The 26,840-nt window shown below is 42.6% G+C and overlaps 1 protein-coding gene across 1 annotated transcript in view; it reads right to left on the bottom strand.

Moving 5' to 3' along the window:
- Positions 1–26,840, bottom strand: part of SLC9A2 (solute carrier family 9 member A2) — a 94,808-nt gene that overhangs the window by 47,025 nt on the left and 20,943 nt on the right. Inside the window, exons 2-3 of the mRNA XM_028104033.1 lie at positions 12,035–12,498; positions 5,523–5,773 (exon numbers count right to left, since the gene is read on the bottom strand). Coding sequence (XP_027959834.1) covers positions 5,523–5,773; positions 12,035–12,498 — 715 coding nt within the window. The remainder of the gene's footprint in view (positions 1–5,522; positions 5,774–12,034; positions 12,499–26,840) is intronic.

The raw sequence follows: 26,840 nt of genomic DNA, 5'->3' as shown, positions 1-26,840 counted from the left end.
TGCTCTATTTCTGATGCCTACAGCATGACGTGGTCAGGATTAACAGAGCAGAACAACAAAACTACGACCTGAGCTTCTTCCCACTTCGTCTCCCCTCCCACTCCACTCTCTCCTCCCCCCAGTAAAGGCGCCCCCATTACAAATGTCCTATATTGCTGTTGAGAAAGCAGACCCCAACAGCAGGAGCAATGAAGGATATTAGAGCTGGAGGCTCTTCCTGAAAGTGTGTTCACTAAAACCCCAAGCATCAAAGTGTAAATAATTTTCACTTCAGTAGGTCAGAAGGGTAGATGTGTTTTCAGGAATGAGGACATGGTAAATTTAACCGAGGACTGATGCTTGCTAACTGTGGCATAAAGATTCGTATCCTAGGCCTGCTTATTAGGCTGAGAGATGTTCTGTGTAAATCTGAGGTATAGATTAGAGCCCCAGGACAAGAATTACAAGTTGTTTGTTTTTGGGGGTTTTTAGGCTCATTCACAATCACTTGTGTGTTAAGTGTTCCTATCTATCATGACCCTGCCCATTTGTACATGTCAAAGAGCTGACATCATACAAAAAATGAAGCTACACTGGACTGGACCGGATGAATCTGAAATGAGTGTTGAATAAGTGTGGTGCCCAACATCACCAATGCCATCATTCTTGGTGGGAATTGCAAGCTCGCTCTCTCAAATAAATAAATCTTAAAAAAAAGATTTCTTTATCTACTTGAGAGAACATTCTCGCTCTCTCAAATAAATAAATCTTAAAAAAAAAGATTTCTTTATCTACTTGAGAGCATTCTCGCTCTCTCAAATAAATAAATCTTAAAAAAAAGATTTCTTTGTCTACTTGAGAGAGCGAGAATGAGAGAGAGTACATGAGAGGGGGGAGGGTCAGAGGGAGAAGCAGGCTCCCCGCCGAGCAGGGAGCCCGATGCGGGACTCGATCCCGGGACTCTGGGATCATGACCCGAGCCGAAGGCAGTCGCTTAACCAACTGAGCCACCCAGGTGCCCCGATAAGTAAATCTTAAAAAAAAAAAAAAAAAAGACCAATTGGATTTGCATGGAGGCCAAGCCAGGGAGTGTGTGAGAACTTGTGGGCAGATGAGTATTTATCCAGGTTGCATTATCCAGATCGATTTGTTAAAGCTCCAGGTCACATTATTACACTAAGAAAAACATTCAGTAAACATAAGACAAGTCTGGGAAAAAAATGAATGAAAGAAGCCTGTCTTACACATACATACATATAAATACGCATATATCCATACATACAGAAGATGCTTTGTATAAGGTTTTATGAATGTCCTGCAGTGTCATGTGTTCATTTTTTTTTCCATATTTGGAGAAGACCAGAACATGTGAACATTTTGTAAGGAGGAACATGCTGGCACACTGGTTGTGATTTCATATGACTGTATCTTAAAGACGTGGTCTCCTAAATGCTACCAATGGTGGGCCAATCAAGAGGAACCAGGACAGAAGATTCAAAATGGCAGATGAAGACATGCTTTCCTATTTTTCTCAAAGTTTGAAATAGATGACAATCACCAGCTCATACACAGAGAAATGAGAAAGAGAGAGAACATGGTCTTCACATCTTCAGTGGCGACTGCCTCAGTCCCACGAACTTGGCTTGCTCCTAGACTTCATGCCTGAGCTTATCATCCTGGAAATTCCTGTTAAAAGTCTCTCGCTTAAAAATTTTCACTGAAATGTTTTAACTTTTTAAGTGGATGCTGGCACATGTGCTGGCTGGCCTGAGAACTGGAGACTTGGGTCCAGGCCCAACTTCCACAGACTCACCCACAGCCATGTTTTTTGCCCATCTGAGCCTCAATTTACTCATTCGTAAGACAGGACTAATATTTACCATTTCTTACTTTCTTTGCCATAACGCTGCTGGAATAATTGAAACAGCAAATGGAAAACATTTTAACTCCCCTCAGGAGAAGGAAGGAGAAGGAAGACTAAGGAATTATGAATCCATGGGGGACAAAAAAAAAAAAATTGGGGCATCTGGGTGACTCAGTCAGTTGAGCCTCTGACTCTTGATTTCAGCTCGGGTCATGATCACCGGGTCATGAGATCCAGCCCCGCATCCATCAGGGTCTGCCCTCAGCACAGAGTCTGCTTGTCCCTCTCCCTCTGCTCCTCACCAGCCCCCTCTCTCCCCACTCAAGCTTTCGCTCTCTCTCAAATAAATAAATACAATCTTAAAAAAAAGAAAAGGAAAGAAATATTGAGTGCCTACTCTCCTATCCAAAGGATGACTTAGCCACTTTTTGAAATTCCTGGAGCAACTCAGCGAGAAATCCACACATCCCCGATCCCCACAGGCTGCAAGCTGCTCTGGAGACCCAGCCTCCCTTTCCTTCATGACTTTGTATTTTCAGTGTCTCATTGACTAGAGCACAGGGGAATGTGGCGGTACAAGGTGAGGACCAGAAAAGGTTCCTGCTGTTCACAAGAAGGGAACAAAGTTCTACTACGGCTCTGATTTAAGGAATCATCTTTTTTTTTTTTTTTTTTTTAAGGGAACCTGTCTGTGTCTTTGCATAAAGGAAGGAGACAACAGGATGTTTTATCTCTGAGCATTTTCCTGAAACCAAGAGTTGGATGCTCAACCAACTGAGCCACCCAGGCGCCCCTCCAAATAGCTTTTTATAAGACAGAAGAGGAGAAGGCAGATAGAACGCCACCTCCTATTATTTCACTTACTTGGTGGTGGGGAAAATGACATCACACCACAATTCCATGACACAAAATAAACAGCTGCACTGGGGGCTTTGTGAATGCCCGAGGTACATCGCTTCCGACACCTCTCCAAAGAAACCAAGATGCCGAAGTCCTGCCCAGAGCTTTCCCACCTAAAAGACTGATTGCATTTTGAACCCAGACCCAACTCTTCTGTTCTGCGGAAGGACGTTTTTAACCAGACTTCTGTGTTAACGTCCTGCTTGTTGAGTGCTCTCAGTCAAGGACAGGCTGCCTCAGAGCCCACCCAAGACAAAGCGGAGGTACAGAGGGTTGCAGGATCTGAAAGGCAATCTGAAGGGGAGGGGAGAGGAAGGAGAGATGGATGGAAGGAAGGTGGAGAGGGAGGCAGGGAGGAGAGCCGGCAAAACTCCCGTAGGACAGAGTCACGTTGCTACACTGTTTCACAGGGGGGCTTTAACCTTTCTGCTAACCTCAGTGTTTTTCCTTTCTGTGTGGCCACCCACTTCTCTTAAGCAAACAAGGCACATTACTGAGCATGCTCAGCATGTCACATGCCTTCCTTCCCATTAACCTTAAAATTTGTTTTCAAATGGCAAAAGAGTGTAATTAGCATGAAGTATGATAGGAATTCCTAAACTCAGTGCAATTTAAATGCGGAAAAAAATCACTAGTTCTATAAAAGAAGTGCACGTAAGTGTGCAATTTTAATTACATCATTATAGTGGATCCTCTGGACCAACATCCCAAGGTAAGGAAGGTACTTGCGATGTGGGGTGTCACTTTTCAAATGGGGAGGGGGAGGGGTGATACAGAAGCATCACGCCTGGGTGGGTTCTGAATAGCATAGGAATCACCTCACATTAGAAAACAGGGTATTACTTTCTGAGAACGAACACACTTCATTGGCTATCACAGGGTGAGGGGTGTACATGGTAATTCCAGATCCAAAAATGTTTAAACCTCCTGTAATATCTTATTTAACAGTTAATTTATGATTGAGGCGTACTCTGTGCAGTGACAATATTAGTTTAAATGTAATAAAGGACCTTTCTGTGCGCTAAGCTGTAAAATAAATGTTTGCTTTGAAGCTGGAAACAGAGGTGATGTTTTTCTTTCCCCGACAAAGCACGCAGAGAATTACCTGTGCTATTTATCAGGAATATGGTGTCCCATTTGTCCCTTATTTCCTAATTCCCAGAGCAAGTAAACCCACAATCCCATCTTCACAGGAGGTCAGAACCAACCTCCAAGCTCTGTGGACTCTGGCCCTCACGGACATTTCTAAGCAAGATGCACCCACAACCCCAACCCCTTCCAACACCTTCACTATCCCCCCGGACTCTAGATCTTCCCATCACAGTTTCTGCCCCTGAACGAACATCAGGCCAACTGACACACATCCTGAGACAACTGTGTGGGCCTTCTAGAACTTTTACTGATGCATGTGGTCAAAACAGATTCAAGGTTCTTCCGCAAACTGCTGTTAGAATATTGCTAAAACACCACACACGGAGTCCCACCCCCACTATTCTGGAAAGACCTTGTAACTCGCTGATCACACACTTTCAATGACACTGGTCAAAGAACCGTGAGGAAACTGGAAGTCATACAAATGATATGAATAGCAACCAGAAAGATACAGAACATTTTATTACTGGGCCAAACTGGATTAATATGTTGCTTTATTTAGGTTCTCGGTGAAACAGAAAACCACACAACCTTTAACTCGTGGCTTGCATTATAATGGGTCCCACTCTCCTCCGGGAGAGGCATCTGACTTCTCCTACCACAAATCTAATCTGCTTCCGATACAAAAGCCGTGACACGAGGTGAAAAACAAATAGCCCTTAAAGCAACACCTAAATCAGGCCACATGAGAAAACCTCAAGAACCAGACCTATGTTTACCATACCAAAACATGATACGTCACAGGCCCTCGCATAGAGCCCAGCACCTTTAGAGCTGTAAATAAGTATCTGTCAAAATGAAAACTTATAAAGGCTTTCCATTACTAAGTATTTTTCTCACCAACCCTATATGGGGTGTGACCATAATAAAATAGGCTTGTTTTTGGAAGCTCTGTTACAACATCCACACCCAACAAGAAGCCTCCTTCAAAGTGACCCTCAGAAGTAGAATCAGATCCAAACACCACCCTCCTTCAGCCCACTTGCAGAGCTTCTTGAGAACATCCTTCCAAATCTGTTAGTGAATATGCTAACTGTATCCGTGATACAGAATTTCTTGCTTTATAATCATGCCTGTTTATTCAAAAAGCTAAGCCAGAATGACATGATGACATGCCTTATTCATTGGATTTTGCTTTGAATGACTTAACGCCATTATTTCAAATCTAATCTAGCATACAAAGTGAACGTTCCCTACCACTAATGTCATTCAAATGAATATCCTAAGTAATTCCAGAATTCCAGATGCAGTTTAGGTGAGATGACCTTGCTGGAGTAAGCGGAGAGCCTCCTACACAGACTACCCTGAGTGGGCGTCAAACTCAGAAAATTCCTGGTGCCTGACAATCAACCTCAACAGTTTACTGTCATATTTCATACGAGACCCCAGAGATAATTCTTAGGTAGTTTTCTATTCTAGCACCAGATAGCTTTAGTATAAATTTGGCTGAGTGTCTTCATTTCTTTGAAACAAAGAGTCGGGAAAATCCATTTTCAATTTTTCTGAAAAGAATTTAAGAAAACCTCTTTTATGAAACTTATGTGACCTTAGCATCTTAGCTCAGAATACATAAATTGAATGAAATGTCACCACATTCAGTACTTTTAACAAAGAGGTGAATACTTACGCCATGATACCCGAGAGGTGAAACATTTCGGCTGTTATATAGGACAAATAACTGTACAGGAAGACAAAGAGTGGCTCAATCACTCGGATGTTATGCGTGAACCGAGTAGTAAATGCCGCTATAAATCCCAGGAAGATGCCAATCAACACCCCACCAATTCCCACAACAAAGAAGTTTGCAATTCCAGCAAACACGTCAATGGTCTCAATGGTTTTCATCTGGCAAAAAGACTTGAACAAGTTGTACAGGACCTGTGGGAGAAAGAGAACGCGTGGTCAAGACCCCTTCCAACATCCCCGTTTTCACTGCGGCCACAGAAAAATCCACCTGGCCTCCTAACAAGGACATTTCTTCTGTGCCCCCAAGTTGATGACCAGTGGCAATAACTGTATTTAGCTTGATACCATCTAAAAGATAATCTTAAAAGACTTGGTTGCCATCCAACAGACCCTGCTTGTGTCACCGATGCTGGGGAAGGAATAGGTCACAGAGAAAGCTGGTCAGTGCTGCTGTGAAGTCAGTTAACTTTGCAAGGCTCTCTGGTGGGGTCGTGCCACGGAAGGGGCCCCAGCCCTCAGCACAGGTAGCCCACCTGAAGATATCTTCCTCCAGGGCACTGAGGTCCTCCCTCCTCACTCCAGCCCCCACCCCACCCCACACCTCTGCTATAACATGAGACCCAAAGCAAACTTTCTTAAAGCAAAGAGGCAGCCACCTGTGTTTTGTGTGTTTTGTGTATATGTGCTGTAATTTCACACATATTTTGTCCCTCTTCTAAAGGAATGAGCCCACGCGGCTGCTTGACTTCTGAAACATCCACACGGTCTTTACATAGTCTTCATTTAATTAAGCTTCAAAAATGCTCGGCACTTCACGTCTGCTGGGAATCTGCTTGCAAACGTGTTTCTAAGGACCCAGCTGAGACAGGAAGTGACGGCTGGTGCCCTACCACATTTTTCACAAAGCCAGCAAAGGAAACAGGAGTCCAGCGGGTGCCCTGCTTCTTCTCACTGGGTTATTTACAGCCAGCATGTCCAGGAAAGCTGGCTGTCAGGACACTGGGATGAAGGCCTTTTACGGTATAGGCCATGCTACGCCCTTATTCGGTTTCTGAGAAACTCAGATTGAACCCCTTTGTCCACGGTCACACCAAATGTCACACGCGATACGAGAACCCGGGTCTCCTGGCCTTCTGGGTAAGTTTTTCAAGGTCCAGGCACGGGAGAATGAGTCAGGTTCTGACCCTGCTAGCCAGCATGGGATCTGGCGAAAGTCGATTCCACTCTTCGCCTCCCTGAAGGTCCGTCAGAGCCCACCACATTTGCAGGTTTTGTGTCATTTTTCCCTCTTTTCTGCTGGATCATAAACTCATCGTGGTCAAGGTTCATTCCTTATTATGATTTGATTTTTCCATGCTGCCTGGGAGAAGACAATAAAGGTCTGCTGGCTTTGAAGAAAGCAGTGGATTAGGACTAGAAATGAATGCGCTTTTCTTTTCTCATAATCGCAGGTATGACATTTGAGAGCATTTTGGTATTGTACCACCAGGAAATGACTTGAGTAAGAAGGGGGGGAAAAAAAAGAAAAAAAGAAAAAAAGCAACTCCTTCCCCTGAGGACTTAAATACGTTGAGAGTATCATCATTTGCCAGAAAAGAAAATGACTTCAAGTAGCTGCTGCTTCCCACTTCCAACCAGAGGCCTGCTGCACGTGGGACTCCGTCAGCCTCAACAAGCCGTGGTCGCTTCCCGAGTCGGCATCAGAGATGTGCTATACATACCCCTTGTCTCCAAACAGCCCAGGCCGAGGGGGGACGGTCACCTGCTGCCAGAAGAGGGAGGCAGGCTTCCCCCCGCCCAGCTATCTCTGCACAGCCTCCCTCCTCCCCCAGGCCACTTGGTCACTGCAGTTCTGCCCCCCGACTCGCAAGCTTCTGCCCTGACTCCCACCTGCACCAGCAAATCGCCCTGGCTCGAATGACCCCTACAGCCAACACAGGCCTCACTTCCTTTAAATACTGCTATTCCATTTGTCACTCTCAAGTTTAAAATCCTTGACTTTGGGAAGGCTCAATACACCTGGCTTTTGTTGTTGTTGCTGTTTTGTGTTTTGTTTTGTTTTGTTTTTGTTTGTTTTGTTTTTACTGCTTTCCAACACCCTTCAGTCTGGGAGACAGTCTCATCACAGCTCCACAAAACATAATACCGTAATTCCCCACTGCTCCTGCTTTCCTTCTTGTGGTTTCTCTTGGCAGGAAACCAGTCCCTACACCCCGGGAAACTTTATCCATCTTCCAGGGCCCAGCTGAAACCACTGCTCTTCTCAAGAGCCTTCTTGAACTCCTACAGCCCCCGAAAATCACCTTCACCTCTGCCCTCCCGCAACAAAGATGATCTCCCAAACCAGTCAGGCTTCGGGGACATATCATCTCCCACGTGGACGCTGCCTCCTGGGTGCCTACGCCATTGCCCCAGCAAAATTAGAGAGTGCTCATGCACAGGACCCAGATCTTCTCCTCCTCCTCCTCCCGCGGCTCTCCCCTCCCCACCCCATGGAGCACTTTTATGAGGCCTCCAAAGGAGGCTCAGGCCTGTGTCCCTGACGGAACAACTGACATACAGTCAGATTTTCCAGAGGCGTTTTCCTGGCAACTCAATCCATCAAACCGATCAAAGAGACATGCTGGTTTCAACAGCTCTTCGGGTTTTGCAGAGAACAAAGCTGAGTCACAGGCACTGTACTTTCAGCACACGGGGAAGAAGCTCCAGTTCGACCATTCTACTGCCTCGGAGGCCAAGTCACTGTTACAGGGCAATGTCTTAGGTAGAGACGTTGCCTTGACAACCAGAAGGCTTTCCACACCCTCCCACCTGCTTTACACTGAACCTGATACCCAGTGATCAGCACAAGATAAAATTCTTTTAGTCACCACTGGCTATAACCCATAGTTTGTTCATTCACGTTAAATGCTTTAATGGTATCACAAGGGAATCTATGTCGGAAAGTGCTTCTGGAGTTATAATTTATATATGCATGTGCATGTGCATATGTACTATGTATGCTGACTACAATTATGTCTCCAGCTGGTCTCTGTAAAGTTGACCTCAACTTGTCAACTGCATTTTTCAAAGACCGAAATACCAGCGCTGCCTATATTTTGTAGTGGGCTAATTTGACCATTGAGGGAAGGGGAAAGGAAAAGCACTTTCAAATCATTCTACTCATTATTGTGATTTTTAAAATATGTATACAAGCACCCAGCGAGCTCAGGTGGTAGAGTATGAGACCCCTAAAACAGTTATGTGTTATAAGAATTAGAAATTATCTATTTGGACCTTTGATTTAAAAGGTGCAAGAACTCAGTGAAATCATGTAACACAAAGATGCAAACGATACAGAATTCTTTATCAGAATAGCTCTGTTCCAGAAAAAATTAGTTTCCGGGTCACTTTTTTTTTTATATGAAATACAAGAAACAATCATTTTTCCTAAGGAATTTAAAATATATTATGCAATTTGCAAGAGCAAAAATGAGTACCAAGTGGTTACTGTTTATCTTCCAACTTCCTGAAGTTAAATTCCAGTGCACAGCACATAATGCCTGGACCATAAAGCCCAGCCTGAGCCTGGTTCCGTAACCAAGCCTCATTGTAACAGACTGAGGAAATTCTTTAAGTGCTCCTGGAAAATGTATTAGATTATTCAATGGCTGAATTATTAACACGTTCTAGAAATGATGTTGGAAATTACCATACGAACATAAGCCATTTGACTCTGGACTACTGTGGAGTGGCAGGACTGATCTGATAACTGAGAACCTAAGCAATCTTTGCCTAAAATTTACACTAAGGGAAAGCACAAAAATCCCATCTAAAAATCTGACCTTTGTTCCTTCAGCTGTCATGTCTAGTTGACTCCAATCTACTGTAACCTTGGACACAGGCACAGTTGGACGGCAATTTATATATTATCAATTTCTCTTTGCACTGAGACATTTTTATGGTAGGTTTTCTCCCCTTCACTCTGCTACCTCAATATTCAATCTCCCATGATTTGGGGACAGAAGTAATTGCATGAACCCATAATTTTGCTCATCCTCCAGACTACATTTTTAACACGAATCTTTTCTGTTTAATCTTCACCCTTCTAGTTGCAACTCCTAGTGACGCATCATTCACTGTAGGCAGCAGGGTCCATACTTTTCATGCCTTCCCTTACCCCATGAGTTCCTTAAACCTCTCCTAGAGATAAGACCAGACGTCAAAGAATCTTCCACAAAACATCTCAACCTCTGTACTCTGAGGGTACCTCACAAGGAGGCAAACGATCATTTTTTACAATGTTCTAATTATTCCTAACACCAGACCCGTTCAGTCCACTACTCAGCCAATTCAAGGAATATAATACCTGGTGGTTTATTCTTCAGCTTTAGGTAGGTAAAACCCGTGGGCATGCCCTACTATCTTATGGGTGTGGCTTTAAGGGTCCACAGGCTTTGAGCCCAGGGGGTCGAACCTGAGGAAAGCTCATTCACTGAAAACCGTTACAGCCGTTCTGACTTAGAAGCTTTGGCCTTGTAACAAGAGATTCCACATCTAAAGAGCAGCCATGCCCTTTCACTGTCCTTGCCCTCCTTCCTGTTTTGGAGTGGTGCCCTCAATCTGGCCCACTGCCCTCTTTGGATCAGGCCTCCCTCTCTGTCCATAAAATCATATTTGACGGCTTGGGGCCTCTCGACAGGAAGCACTGATATGCCCCTGGAAAGCCTGGGGCCTTCACACAGTTTGAATGGTGGTTTAGCCAAACTGTTTCCTCAGATCTGATTCTTGACAAGCTCAAAGAAGGGACACTGAGGTGTCTGACTAAGAAATTTAAGAGACGAGAGAGCAGTGTAAAGGCAGGGCATAGCACTCTAAAACTGAGCTGGCTTTGCTAGACTGCCCAGAAGGAGTGCAGCATGGCGTTATTATTTCTTTATAAAGTTTCCTACACACGAAGGGGATCCAAGAAATCCTCATGAAAATGTCCACGATCTACCTCAACAAGGGTAACATGTATATAGCAAACGTAAGTCACAATGAAAACCTTGAAGCCTCTGGAAATTAGAATAAATTCTAAAATGTCTTCACTGCTATGGTACTTTCCCAGTTAAAATTTAATATTGTTAAGTTAATGACTAATCACTGTTAATGCACAACGGAATAAATGGAGTGTATTTTGTTACTTGAGTGCGGTACCTTAGGTGCCTCAAAACAGCTATCTTAGCAGCTGTTCTAAAAAATGGGATTTCCTTTTCAATAAATTACCTTCTACCTAATAACGTCCACATGGAGCTAAGGGACATCCTTCAAGTTGAAATTTTATTCCGTTCATAAGCTAATGGGGAGTGATGTTCGTTTCTATGCTGACTTTTGAGTGAATCGGGAATAATATTTTAATGAGAGGAACTAATGAAGGGGAATTATAAATTAGTTAAGTCACTTAAAAACACTTAATTTTTCTCTGCCTCAACTTTCTTACCTACCAAATGGGAAAAATAATTTCTACATAGGTTGCACAAAGACCCGAGCACAAGGTAGGCATTCACAAGAGGTTAAAGGCTCCATTAAACAACTCTCACCATCACCTCCACGGAATGGTGGCTAACATAATAAAACAGCATCACTGGTGCTCGCTCACCGGTTTCCCCATACAGGGTCACCGGAGTGTCTTTCACTGGGGGAAGAGCATTTTGTAAGCCCGTGGGTGGGGGAGACACTTCCTCATCACTGCTCTATACTTTGCCTGAGCTCAGAAAGCAGGGTGGAGGTAAATTCTGCGAACATGAAGATCACAACAGCCTCTGACTCTAATTATGGGTTAATTAAGTGAGAATCAAAAATAAATGAGCATTTTCTGAATACCCACTTAAGGGAAAATGGTGGGGACCAGAAATAAGCTAGCTGAGTAGTAACAGAAAGTGAGAGTGTAATGAAAAACTGGCTTTAAGTCATAAAATAATTAATAAACCCTCCCCAGACACAGAATGGCACTTGGTGGGTGCTGTCACTTTGCTTCTGTTATACATGTTCACTCCTGACAGCATCACATCGCGTGGAGAATTCCGAAGGACCTGAAGTCCTTTAATTCTGATCAAAGACCACCACTTTTGAAAATGCCAACTGAGAAAGCCTCAGAGATAGGAAAGGTCACAATCACTTTTATGCTCCTCTGGTACCAGCAGGACCTTGCAAGCAGGGACCAGCTACACCGTCTGTGCAACCGAAAATGAGGTGCCCGTTGTATACTAATAAATAAAAAATAATCAATAAAAAAATTTCACAAAGCGTTTCAAGACCGCAATGACAGAGCATTAAACCAAGTGAGGGGCCCGTCTGAGAGCAGGGCTGCGTGACTGTGCAGGTGCAGGTGACGCCTGCCGGTTCATCCCTCGGCCGCCACTGTCAGAAAGCTGATGCAGACTGAGAGTGGCCGGTGGTGTTGGAGTGACACAGCGTGAACATGTTACTCACCACTGTCACTGCATCATTTAGCAGGGACTCTCCAAAGACCAGGATGTAGAGCTGCTCGTTGACGTGAATGTTCTCGAAGACGGCGAGCACAGCCACTGGGTCCACAGCTGAGATCAAGCTGCCAAAGAGCAGATTCTGGAGCAGAGTGATGTCACTCAGGCCAAAGGCTTCAATTTGGCAGATACCATACAAAGACACCCCAATGCCAATGGAATTCCAAAGGGTCCCTACCACAGCATACCAGAAAATGGTGCCAATGTTCTCAAAGAACGGGCGAGTGGGCATGAAATAGCCCGCGTCGAGCACGATGGGTGGCAGGAGATACAAGAAAAACACATCAGTCTTCATTGCGGGGGGGGACTTTTCGTCGACCCCAAAAATAATCCCTCCTAGCAGCAGGCCAACCATTATAAGAAGGCAGCTCTCAGGCACTATTGTGGGCAACTTGTGATACAGGTGGAAGCCTGTGAAGGAAAAACATAAAGACAAAGCATTTGGGGTGTGCAAGAATTAGGGCGAAGATAAAATGGTTCTCTCTGCTGGAACGGATAGATTCTATTTCAAAACCTCCCGGGTCAGCATAATTGGCTACAGAGAACGACGTAAGTCAGATGACCTTAAAACTATTCACGAAGCACGGGCAGGCATGAATGCAATTTTACATCAGAAGCTGAATGATACAGGTACATCATATTTACACAGCACAGCTGTTGTCTAGATTCCAATGAAGTTTTCTCAAATAAGACCTTGCGATGTTATATTTGAGGCAGTTTTGTGATTTCCAACACATTTTCAAAGGTGACGTCCCATTTCATCCTCATATAAACTTTTAAGAAGGAGGCAGGGAAGTTATTTTCACCTTTTTAAGTTCTTTGATTTAAGTGGAGACTGAGGCTCAAAGAGATACAGGCTCTTGTTGAGTGGCCGGATCACACATCAGCTTTCAGGCTACCACTGTCCCCTCCGGGCTTGATAAGAGTTTGCAACTTATTTAATATTTTTAATTTCAGGGGCGGCTGGGTGGCTCAGTGGGTTAAGCTTCTGACTCTTGATTTCGGCTCAGGTCCTGATCTCAGGGTCGTGAGATTAAGCCCGTCGGGATCTGCAATCAGTGGCGAGTCGGCCTGAGATTCTCCCTCCCCCACCCTCTGCTCCTCTCCCATTGAATGTGCTTGCTCTCTCTCTCTCTCTCAAATAAATAAATAAGTCTTTTAAATTTTTGTTTTAAATTTCAGACTATTTCACTTGGAATGCTGAGTATGTTTAATTTTTCAGAGGTCTGCTCCTTCAGAGACAACCAAATCAATCCTTCAAAGGCACTTCATGTAATTACTGCTTAAGGGATATAAACCACCATGATCTCCAGGTTCAGAGTATCTAATCAAGGCAAAGGAACTGATGTGTTTATGACCTACTCTGACATAGGACACCGTGTGATGAGGCCCCAGACAAGCTCTAGAGGAGTGGAGAAGGAAATCAGGAAGGACATCATGGAGGAGGCAGCATCTGGCAAGGCTTTCTGAAAGGACAGACATTAAATACACAGAGAAGGCATGAAGAGCCTCCTAGGAAGTGAAGAAATGGAGGGAAATACCCATCACCTAATTCATGGTGGAGCCCAGTGTGGCTTTAATGCAACGGCAGTGTTAGGCGGAGGCCAGCAGCAGGGGAAGAGGAGAGGAATGTGGGTTGTTCTAGCACACGTGGTAACATGAGGAGCAACTTCACACAGGAAGGTCACCTGACAGGGCTTAAGTGAGGATGGCCCTTATTTACAAGGCAAGGAGAGCCATCCTGCAGGCACCTCACACATTTTAGAATTAAAGCAGCATACGGAAGTTATCTGAATTATAGGAACACAGTTATTAAAATGCCAGAATGAGTCTTAGAAACAGCACCACAGCAAGTTTAAAAAGTCAAACCTTAAAGGTCTACACACTGTACTAAACACATGGCATGGCATAGCTTGTGAAAAACAACAAAAAAGTAATCATAATAATTTGAAGAGATTTCAAGAACTTCTAAATAATAAAGTGAACACCTTTATACTGGGATTCAAGTCATCCCACCCGCACTGATCATGTTCTTATTCAGATTATAGGAGGCTTCAATCATTGTTGGGGAATAAATGTATTCAGCTGGTTCAGCCGCTCTTTACCCATGACCTCTGCCCTGCTGACCTCTGCTGAGCAGAGACGTTGAAGAAAGTCCCCTGAGAGCCCTGTCTTTGGAAGCTCTTCTCCCACTGAGCCCTGCTTCTCTGTGCAGCGTTCCTGGGTGATAAGGATGTGCCTGCCCATAACAACCCCCTCGAGTCTAAGTGAAATCAGCTCCTTTCTGGAAGGCAGGGCGTGAAGACCCAACATGAAGGCGCCATGTGTGCCGTGGGCCTTGCTGGCCGCTATATGATGACTGCCCCCTATATGATGACTTCCCCCGGCCTCAGATCCAGTACCCCCCACGATGCTTGCGACTGTGGAGAGGCTACCACCACTGTGCCTGTGACGTCACAAATGCCCCCCAACTGTGGTTTCCTCCGCCCTCTCCCACATGAAGACACAAGAGAAAACGGTTCTGAAGAAATGCGCAGAAGCAAGGGACGGGCTCCTCTGCAGACAGACTGGAGAGCGAGCAAGGCCTCTCCCCAGCAGCTCCCACTTCTCTGCCAGCCTCTCGCTTTCCTTTCCCTGCCCTCCGGTCCCAGGTACCCAGGGCTCTAGCGTGGGGTACCATCTCCTGTCACTGGGCTGCAAGGAGGTCCTTATTCCCAAGGACAGAGGGTGGGAAACACGGTCGAAGGGAGAAAGGCAGAAACAGACACTGCGTCTGTGCATCTCGCAGGATGACGCCTGCCACGCTCCAACACGGTGACGGATCCTGACCAGGAACGGGGAGAGTGGAACAGGACCAAGCAGAGCCCAGAGAAAGGCAGCAGCAGATATCCAGGATGGCCTGAGACAGAAGGCCACTGGGACAGGAGGTGGGGGGACATCTGGCCCCTGATGGGATATTTTGCAACACATACACTAGTAGGAAACAGTAACATATAAACGAGCAGCAAATATCAGAAAAGAATAGCAACAAACCAACAACTGTTGTTTAAAAAGATCCTGTGTTTACATTTTGAAAACACTCTTTTCCTTTCTTTTATGAATGCTTCAGTCACCCCAAATTGGCCCGAGTGACCTTTGCTTAAAACTGGACGGTAGTTAATGGATCTGCCCAGTTGTTCCAGGAGCAGGGAGGGATTCAATGAAGGGTAGTCACCCGAGAGGTCAGTTCTGTACTTTATTGATGACCATAAAGCAGAGACACCGAATCTGCTAACATGCTCTCTGCGGGCATGGAAGGTTTGGTGTGTCAGTGTGTATGGTTTTACAAATGACAGGAGTCAAACGTAGTAGCAAAATAATCAAAACAAAAATCTTCTTAAATTTCATCGTTCACAGAATAAAACAAGTGAATCAATATTTGCAAATGTGCATTCACTTATGGCTCTCCCCACCCCCAACTATTCCTTGGAGGATAAATGAACTTGAATGGACAGAATTGGTTCTCCAGAGTCATTATCTCATCAAAATGTTATGGAGAAATAGATCAGTTATCAGGAAAAACAAAATGAACTTTTTGATGGTTTTTACAAGGCTGAACATGAGCTACCGCAAGTACAATCAACTGCTCAGTCCAGGGGTCAGCTAACTTTTTTCTATCAAGGGCCAGACAGTAAATATTTCCAGTTTGCAGGCCATATTTTACTCCGCTGTCATAGTACAAAAGGAGCCAGAGATAATACCTAAGCATACGAGTGGCTGTATTCCTTTTTTTTTTTTAAGATTTTATTTATTTGACAGACAGAGAGAGAGAGCACAAGCAGGGGGAGGGGCAGAGGGAGAGGGAGAAGCAGGCTCCCCAAGGAGCAGGGAGCCCGATGTGGGGCTCGATCCCAGGACTCCGGAATCATGACCTGAGCCGAAGGCAGTTGCTTAACCCACTGAGCCACCCAGGCACCCGAGTGGCTGTGTTCTTATGAAACTTTATTTGTGGACATGGAAACGAGAATTTCCTACTAGTTTATATGTCACAGAGTATCATTCTTCTTTTGATTTTGTTTAACAGTTTAAAAATATAACAGCCATTCTTGACCCACAGGCCATACAAAACCGGGGGCAGGGAGGCATGCTTGACTCCTAGGCAGTGGTTTACCTCCCCTTGTTTCGGTTTGTTCTTTGTATTTCCTGCTAAATTCTTGTGTCATTCACTTTTTATTACTAGCATGTAAACGTCTGCAAGGATGGATACTTTAAAGTTTATTTTATTTTTAATTGCTATAGAAATTCACTTAGTGAGAAGGGGAACAGGATTAGGGTCTCATACAAAATACACTGTTAAGACAACCCTCTCTTAGACTGAGTGTATTTTAATCTCTCTTTACTTACAAGTGTTGAAACGAACTGAGCTTAAAAGCTAAAGATCTACATATAGCTGAGTACAAAGCTATTGATTCATTCTATTTTCTCATTATACTTAAAATAATCTGTTTTGTCAAATGCTGGGAAGAGAAGACAGGAAGCTTCCAGATAGCAGGATCCACAAAAAAGCAACAATGTAAAAATGTGAATCACGAACTATAACAAAAAACCATCCAAAATAAGTTTCAAAAATTATATACAGTTGTAATTAACAAGTGAACAGCAAGGAGGGAAAGGGGAAACAGGCAGAGGTGAGCAGGGACAAGGCCCTCCGGAGAGAAAGCACAACCTCCAGGTACAGACGAACACAAACTATCCAATTAATGTTCCGTATTTTATGAGAGCTTAAAGAAAAAATTATGACATTTAATAGCTCCACCAATATTTTCCAAGTTTGTGTTGAGTAGGCAAAAGTACCCTTCGAAACAAAGTCAGCAGAGGCAGCCTGACTCAGAATTAGCTTCCCAGGCTGCTCCTTCTTGAAGCAACTCTGGGAAATACTGGATTTAACGTAAAGAATAGTCTGAAATGAGCCATGCCTATTTGGCTGGGGGGGAAAAAAGGTAAATATTTACAGAGTATATTAAATTTGCTTTTAAGTATTAAGAGAAATAAGCAAGTTCATTCAAAGGTAAAAATGCTGGGTGCATGTATCCCAATTCACACAGCAACCAAATACACTTTTAAAAAAACAGAACTGCAATAAGCAACAGATAATGAGAAACAGGAAATAGTGAGAAACAACATTTTGATATGATACATCAGCAAGCTGCTATTATTGCATGATAATGCTAAGTAGACAAAGACTGAGTGAAAAAATTCAATCCTAAAAATAAATAGAGGGGCACCTGGGTGGCTCAGTCAGTTAAGCATCTGCCTTCGGCTCAGGTCGTGATCCCAGGGTCCTGGGATCGAGCCCCCTGTGGGGCTCCCTGCTCAGCAGGGAGTCTGCTTCTCCCTCTGCCTCTGCTGCTCCCCCTGTTCTCTCTCATTTTTAAATAAGTAAAATCTTTTAAAAATAAATAAATAAAATAAAAATAAATAGAATCAAATTGAGTAAATAAATAAAAATAAACAATAAAAATATGGAAATAAGCACAAAAAATAAACAGAATGGAATTCAATAAATAAAAAAGAATTAACTGATTTATGTCAGTAACTCACTAACACAGTCTTACATTTAGTCACATGCTGGGGCTGAAACATACATTTAATTTCTCCCCACTAAAAAACAGTGCAACTATGAATATGGAGCCAAACCTTGTCTTACTGCACTTTGTTTTATTGTGCTTTGCAGATACTGCATTTTTTTTATAAACTGAAGGTTTGTGGCAGCTCTGTGTCCTTGAGCAAGTCAACTGCCACCATTTTAACAACAGCATTTGCTCACTTCGTGTCTCTATATCACATTTTGGTAATTCTCCCAATATTTCAAACTTCTGTATTATTATATTTGTTATGGTGATTTGTGATCAGTGATTATACCTTGCTCAAAGCTCAGATGATGGTTAGCATTTTTTAGCAATAAAGTATTTTTAATTAAGGTATATATATTATTATTTTACACATAATGCTATTGAACATTTAGTAGTAGACTACAGTGTGGTATGAACATAGCTTTTATAAGCACTGGGAAATCAAAAAATTCATTTGACTTGCTTTACTGCAATATCCACTTTATTGCAGTGGTCTGGAACTGAATCTGCAATCTTTCTGTAGAGATTTTAAAAAATGCTCCCCTTCTGAGGATTGCAAAGGACTTATAATAATAAAATAATTGGGAAAAATGAAAACATAAATGAAACATTAAAAATCTGTTGGACTTATTCCAAAGCAGAACTTCGGTGGTATTTGATTTTTCCAAATGACATGACTGCTTGCAAAGAAAAGAGAAACACAGTGAGCACAGTCTGTCCATGAAGAATTCTGAAAAGGAACAAAGTGTTAAACCGTTCATCAGACTGTTGAGTTTCTTTCCCAGCACAAGGCTCTGAGGGACCTGGTATTAGATCTTGAATGGACTGTATCTTCAGCTTGTATTTGGTACAGAAGATCAGACATGAACACAAGTCATCATTACACAAGATAGGAAAGAAGAGATGTAGTAAGTACGAGAGGAACAGGGAAGGCAAGGAAATTACAGATGAGGAGGTTCAGGAAGGAACTGGAGGTGGCATTAAGATAAGTGGCTGTGGATATTTCGGTTTCACAGGAATAAGGCACAAGGGAGGAACGGGGAAAAGGCTGGGTGCCATGAGGGTGGGGTGGCACAGATGACCTGGCTACAAAGTGTGTACAGCAAGGAAGAGATGAGCCAATCAAATAGGGAGTGGCCCCAGCATAGAAGGTCTGGCGAGCCAATCTTTGAAGACCTGCCTCTGTTCTGTGGGCAACGGGGAGCCATTGAGGGCATCTTGGAACCATCCTTGTCTTCCACACATGGAGTGAAGAGGGGACAAGCCCCGCCCAGGAGACTAGAGACTGGAATTTGGAAATGAGGGGATGAGAGCTGCCCGATTAACGTTTTACACCAGATGACGTGATTAACCATCCGTGAAAATAAATAAGATGCTGATGCAAACGTGATGAAAAAGTTTAAGAGGAGTCCAAACTTCCAAGGGAATCTATGCATACTCTTAGAAAGGGAAGTCTGAGAGGACAGCTACTCAGCACAACTATGTACTAATGAAAAAGAACACTGATAGGTAACAAGAAAACGCTATACTGCAACCTTATATATGACAGGGAAACTTCAGAAGCAGTACAAATGATCAATGTCATCCAATGGTATTTCTCATTCATTATACCCTTAACTGGGACTCTACTACGTGCCGGGTACCGTATCAGGTGCTAGGAATGCAGCAGTGAATGAGAGAAAGCCCCTGCGCTGGAAGGCAGCAGTTCAATGGAGGAAAATAGGAAATGAAGAAATCAACTGGCAAATTCATAGTGGCAAGTAGTGATGATCCCTACAAAGAAAGACAAAGAAGGGTGAGGGCATCCAAAGTGACAGGACGAGGTGATACTGGATACCAGTCCAGGTCAAAGAAAGCCTCTCTGATGGGTGACATCTGCACAAAACCCTGTATGGACAGAGTATATGAAACATGGTGGAACAACAAGGGCCCTGAGTTGGGAGCACCCTGACCAAGGAAGCCACCAGGCTGGGGCACAGGAAGTAAAGAGAACATGGTCAGAAATGAAGTGGAAAGGCAGCAAAAGGGTACAGCACACAGTGCCATGGGAAAGACGTGGGGCTCAGTCCCAGGACTCTGCGACCATGACCTGAGCCAAAGGCAGCCACTTAACCAACTGAGCCACCGAGGCGCCCCCACTGGAAGCTTTTGAGCAGAGGAATGTCATGATCAGATTCACCATTTTACAGGGTCATTCTAGCTGCTACTGAAGAATGGAAGCAGGAACACCAGTGTGTCAATAATCCAGGAAGGAGATGATGGTTTTCACTAAAGTGGTGGTGTGTATGAGAGGAAGTCACATGCAAAATATATTTTGACCCTTGCTCCAACAGAACGTGTTGCTCGTCTGGATGAGGGATGTGAGTGTGATTCTCTGGTACAATAAAAATACATATATTTTGGTTTTCATCCACAGTCTCCTGGCCCTTATAACCCAAGCTCCTAAAACCTTTGTAATTTCCTAAGTGATAGAAGGTCTAGGAGCATCTTTTATTCTAATATTTGGGCTTTGACCCCAGTTCTTGACACAGAGCTCTTAAATTCCTTGAAAGTCCCCAGGTGATAGAAGTGTCTTTGGCTTTCGGGTGCCCGGGTGCCTCAGTCGTTAAGCGTCCACCTTAAGCTCACATCATGACCCCAGGGTCCTGGGATCGAGCCCCGCATCGGGCTCCCTGCTCAGCGGGGAGCCTGCTTCTCCCTCTCCCACTCCCCCTGCTGTGTTCCCTCTCTCGCTGTGTCTCTCTCTGCCAAATAAATAAATAAAATCTTTAAAAAAAAAAGTGTCTTTAAAAAAAAAAGTGTTTTTGGCAACTCAGTGAGCTCCTGTATAGTTTCAGGATGAGGACTGGTCACCAGGAAGACCAAGCCATGAGAAGCTCATAACTTTCAGCTTCATTCCCTCATCCTCTGGGGAGGGGAAAGGAGCTGGACATAGAGTTAATAATTGATCATGCCTATGTGATAAAGGCTCCATAGAAATCCCTCAACTATGGTGTTCAGAGAGCTTTTAAGGACTGATGAACAAATCTACCTCATGGGAGGGTGGTACAATGCAACTCCACAGGGACAAAATTTCCTGCACTGGAGACCCTTCCAGATCTTGCTTTATATCTCTTTGCCTGGCTATTCATCTGTATCCTTTATCCCCTACGTTCTGTGAGCTGTTCTGGCAAATGATTGAACCCAAAGAGGGCATCATGGGAACCTCAATTCATAGGTGGTCAGTAAGAAGTACAGGAACTTACAATTGGCATCTGTAATGGGAACAGTCTTATGAGACTGGGCCTTTCGCTAGTGGGCTCTGACACTAACTCCAGGTAGATAATGTCAGAACGGAATTGAATTATAGCATACCCAGTTGGTGTCCTCAGAGAACTGGAGAGTTGGGTGGTGTGGAAAAACCCACACATCTGGTGGCCAAAAGTGTTCTGTAAGTGCAGAGAGAAAAACACTGGTTGTTTTTCACCAATGTTTTACTCTCAGACAGAAGAATCAAAGACAAATCCAGGAGTTTTGGAAAATTCCATACGTGTCAAAGAATGTAGCATTAGAGAAAAGAAAGAAGAATCTATAAAACACACAAGGAGATCCTATGTGGCAATCATCTCTCTTATAGAGCAGTTGATATATTACAGTGACCCAAAAGTAAAGAATATTAAGACGGAACTTAGGTATGCCTGAATTATTCACCTTTTAAAGATTGCTGGGGGGGAAAAGGTAAGAAAATGAAGATTGAACAAAAAGAACCAACTTCTGCTTCTGGAAAGATGGAATATGCATTTTCCTCTATTCCTCCCACTAAGTAAAAAAACCTAAAATCCCTAGACATTATATACAAATAAGCATAAGAAGGTTCTGAAAGTGGCCCAAGAAGGAAAACCAGCTAGGGACCTTGAGACCTGAAGAACAACACAGCTGTGAGTTTCTTGGGTTTTCTTCTTGCCTCTCATATCCCAGACTTGAAGAAGCCATCAGGCTGGAAATGCCAATGATCACAGACAAAAAAAATCCCAACAAAAGCCTGCTCTGTCTATACTCTGGACCAGGAAAGAATCAGCATAGACAAAGAGAAAACTGTGAGGTAATAGCTGCTCTACTCCTGCCAAACACCAAAAAAAAAAAAAAAAAAAAAAACCCAAAAAATAAAAGAAACAACAACAACAACAAAAAAAACTGTGGCCCCAGTGTCAGCAAAATCTGAGTGGGGAATCTAGATTCTGTGCTTACTAGACTATAAAGAAAACCCCAACCTCCCTATGGGGGTGATGTCAGAAAAGAAAAAGCAGGGAGGCAAGACTTTCTTCACCACTGAGTGGTAACTCTCTTCGATGAGGCCAGTAAAGACTACGCGGAGAACATGGACTCCCACCACCTGCAATTATAGGCATCCCACAAGCTCTTCACCAAGGTTGGTCAAAGGAGGCCTAGTGGAATCAGGACCTGCACTTCCACCCACCAGAAATGAAGCCACCACTTCACTATAGTGTCAGGGGAGGCCACCAGAGGAACAGCAAGGAGGTACTCCTAACCCCTCTCTCAGCCAAATAGGTATCAGGAGAGAACTAGTAAGAATACAGAATCTCCAGCCCCCATATGGTAATGAAGAGCATCCTCCCCGTCAGGTAGTCAATAAAAGCAAAGTGAGGAACCTGAAAATCTACCCCCAACTGGCAATAACAATATAGAACCTCCCTCTCCCACTTAGTGTCATAAGAAGTCATCTAAAATACAAGGTATAAATAATATCTAGAGTCACATAACTAATACCCAAAGGCTCATGTTCCAATAAAAAATAACTCATTGTACCAGGAATCAAGATGTCAAACTGAATGAAAAAGAAAAAAAGAAAATTAATAGATACCACTCTCACAATGACTGAGATGTTAGATTTACCTGACAAAAAAATGTGAATACGGCCATGATAAAAATGTTTCATGAACAATTACAAACACACTTGAAACAAATGAAAAAAAAAAAAAAAATAGGAAGCCTGAGCAAAGAAATAGAAGCTATAAAGAAGAACTTTACGGTAATTTTAGAACTGAAAAATATAATGACTGAAATAAAAAATTTAATCTTGTAGGCTCAATAGCAGAATGCAGTAAACAGGAAGGAAATAGGCAACCTTAAGATAGAATGATAGAAATTATCCAATCTGAACAGGGAGAAAACAAACCTAAAGCCTGAGGGAACCTATGGATCTAAAGCAGAAGATCTAACATTCCTGTCATCAGCGTCCCAGGAATGGAAAAGAAAGAAGGGCGGGCTACAAAAGTACTCAAAGAAATAAGGGCAAAAAACTCCCCAAATTTGGCAAAAGACACAAACCTACAGAATCAAGAAGATGAGTAAGCCCCAAATATGAGTAATCCAAAGAAACCTACAGCAAGACAACCCATAGTCAAACTTCTGAAAATACAAAAAAAGAAAAAAATCAAGATAACAGCCAAAGAGAAAGGACACCTTCTCTACAGGAGGGAAAATAGAACATCAGATTTCTTGTCAGGAGCCATGGAGACTATAAGGAAGTAACACAACATTATTCATGTGCAGAAAAAAAAAAAAAAAAAAAAAGAACTGCCAACCCAGAATTGTATACCCAGTGAAAATATCCTTTAGGAATAAAGGGAAAATCAAGGAAGGAAAACTAAGAAAATTTGTTGTGAGCAAACCTACCCTAAAATAACAGCTAAAAGAAATTCTCAAAAAGAAAACAATGGAATCTTAGAACATCAGGAAGAAAGAAAAACAGAAAGAACAAAAATATGAGCAAATTTATGTATTTTCTTTCTCCTCTTGAATTTTTTTTTTTTTTTACAAGATTTTATTTGACAGAGAGAGACACAGTGAGAGAGGGAACACAAGCAGGGGGAGTGGGAGAGGGAGAAGCAGGCTTCCTGCAGAACAGGGAGCCTGATGCGGGGCTCGATCCCAGGACCCTGGGATCATGACCCGAGCTAAAGGCAGACTTAATGATTGAGCCACCCAGGCGCCCCTCCTCTTGAATTTTCTAAATTAAGTTTGACCACTGAAGCCAAAATTGGAATACCACTTGATGTGGTTCTCAATGTATACAGAGAAAATGTTTAAGCCACCCGTATGACAAGTTGGGGAAAATAAAAAGATGTAACAAGAGGTAAGGTCTATACTTCACTCAAACTGGTAAGTGACTATACCAGTAACCTATTAGTTATATTTTATATATATGTATACACACACACACACACACACACACACACACACACACACACACACATATGTAACATAATTCCTAGAGGAACCATTACAGAGGCTATACAAAGAGGTACTCCCCAGAACATTATAGCTAAAAGTGGAGTTCTAAAAACCTGCTCAAATAACTCACAGGAAGGCAAGAAAAGAAAACAGAGAAATGAAAAACAGAGAACAAAAATAAAGTCACAGATCTAAACACAAACATATCAATAATTACATAAAATTTTAAAAAATGGTCCAAATATATCAATTAAAGACAGCTGTTAGTAGAATAGATTAAAAAGTATCACCCAACTATATGCTGCCTAAAAAAGCTCACTTCAAATACAGGGCTATAGGCTGGGTCGAAAATAAAATAATAGAGAAAGTTATATCATTAAACATTAATCAAACGAAAGTAGAAGTAGTTATAATAATACTTGATAACGTAAGCTTCAGTGCAAAGAAAATTACCAGAGACAGGAAAGGCCATTACATAATGATAAAAGGGTCAATTCACCAAGACATGGCAAGCCTAAATGCATATGTACCAAACACCAGAACTACAAAATACATGAAACAAAAAGTGATATAATTAAAAGAAATAGACACACAATTATAAAAACTTCAATACCCCACTGTCAATAACTGATAGAATAACTAGACCATCAATTCTATAGAGGACTCCAACCACAAACAGCAGAATCCACATTTAAGAATCCACAGAACATATATCAACATAGAACATATCCTGGGCCACAAAAACAAACCTCAATAAACTTAAAAGAACTAAAATCATACAGAATATATTCTCCCATCACAATGGAGTCAAACTAGAAAGCAGTAACATATAAAAAAAAACAAACAGGAAAATCTCAACTTGGGGACTCAACACACTTCTAAACAACCTATGGGTCGTCACACACACTAGGATGGCTATAATCAAAAAGGCAGGTAATCACAAATGTTCATGAGGATGTGGAAAAATAGGAGCCCTCCTACACTGCTGCTAGGAACATACATTGTACAGCCACATTGGAAAACAGTCTGGCAGTCCCTCAAAAAGTTAAATACAGACTTTTTTGGCCTAGAAATTTCATTCTCAGGTATATACACAAAAGAAACAAAAATCTGTCCACATAAAAACTTGTACAGGAATGTCATAGCAGCATTATTCATAATAACCAAAAGGTGAAAACAATCCAAATGCCCATCAACTGATGAATGGATAAACAAAATATGGCAAAAAATGGAATATTTGGCCATAAAATGGTACGACCTATTGATACATGCTACAACATAGATAAACCTTGAAAACATTGTGCTAAGTAAAAGAAACCAGTCACTACAGACCCTGCCGACATCAAAAGGATGATATGGGAATACAATGAACAACTTTACACACACATTTGACATCTTCAATGAAATGGACTGATTCCTTGAAAAATACAAATAGCCACAATTCACCCAACATGAAGGAGATAATTTAAACAGCGCTGTAACCAGCAAAAAAAAAAAAAAAAAAACCATGGGGCGCCTGGGTGGCTCAGTCAGTTAAGCAGCCGCCTTAGGCTGAGGTCATGATCCCAGGGTCCTGGGATCAAGTCCCGCATCAGGCTCCTTGCTTGGTGGAGAGCCTGTTTCTCCCCTGCCTGCCGCTCCCCCTGCTTGGGCTTGCTCTCTCTCTTCTCTATCTGTCAAATAAATAAATAAAATCTTTTTTTAAAAAAGCTGAATTTGCAATTTAAAACTCCTTAAAAAACAAATCTTTAGGCCTAGATGGTTTTCCTAGTGAATTCTACAAAATCATACCAATTCTACGTAATCTCTTCCAAAAAACAGAAGTGATGGGAACATTTCCTAGTTGATTTTATGAAGCTAGTATTACCCTGATACCAAAATCAAACAAAGAGTACAAAAAATAAAGCAACAGACCAATATCCTTTATGAGTATGGTGATACGGTAATTTATAATAAGAAACACGTATTTGTTCTTCCAACGCCTTTCCTGGTACAGAGCCCCTAAAACCTTTGTTTGATAAGCGGGCAGTCTTGCGGGACTGAGCCCTTAATTTGTGGGATCTGACACTACCTCCTGGTGGATGGTGTCAGAACTGAGTTGTGGGGCACCTAGCTGGTGTCCAAGAATTGCTTGGTGACACTGGGGCTGGGTGCAGGATTACAGTGTAAGTGTAAAAATCCTTAGCCAAAAATTCAGCAATATATGACAAAATTTATACATTGTGACCAAGTAAGGTTTATCTCAGGGAATGCCAATGGGGCTCAATGTTGAAACACCAATCAATGTAACCCATCTTATCAAGAGACTAAAGAGGAAGAATTAGGTGATTGATGTGGAAAGAGTGTTTAGCAAAAATTCAACATCCATTCATCATACAGACCCTCCGCAAATTACTAGTAGAAGGAACTTTCTGAACTCGATAAAGATCATCTACAAAATCCTGATTCCAAATGCCAAGTCATAACTACCATGCAAAAAAACAAGTGCCCAGATGGAAGAAAGGTGGCCTGCTTGCTTTTAAAACCCAAAGTTGGTACTCGAGACACATTTGTTTGAGAAATGCCTGAACAGCCTGTAAATCATTAGCTGGAAATCATGTCTATTATGGAAAAATCATTGCAAAGGAAATATTCATTCTTCCTAAAACCTGATAAATAACTTACACGATCACCTATTCTTTCATTTATTGACCCACAAGCATTTCCAAGCACTCACATAATGGCTCTGTCTCCAAGGAGTTTACCATCCACAGGGACAAAGGATGTCAAAGAAGTCGTTACAAATGTCACGCTTGTTATGGAAAGGGAAATGTAAGTCGCAGTGGAACCACAGCAAGTTCTCTAATCTTGTCTGTCTCACCGGAGAGGAGCTCCTTAAGGAAATGAGGGGTAGGAGTTGTCTAAGCC

The sequence above is a fragment of the Eumetopias jubatus genome, unplaced genomic scaffold, assembly GCF_037043125.1.
Source record: "Eumetopias jubatus isolate StellerSeaLion01/CBP00866 unplaced genomic scaffold, mEumJub1_p1.0 scaffold_9, whole genome shotgun sequence".
Classification (NCBI taxonomy): domain Eukaryota; kingdom Metazoa; phylum Chordata; class Mammalia; order Carnivora; family Otariidae; genus Eumetopias; species Eumetopias jubatus.
This window is presented reverse-complemented; position numbering and strand designations above follow the sequence as displayed.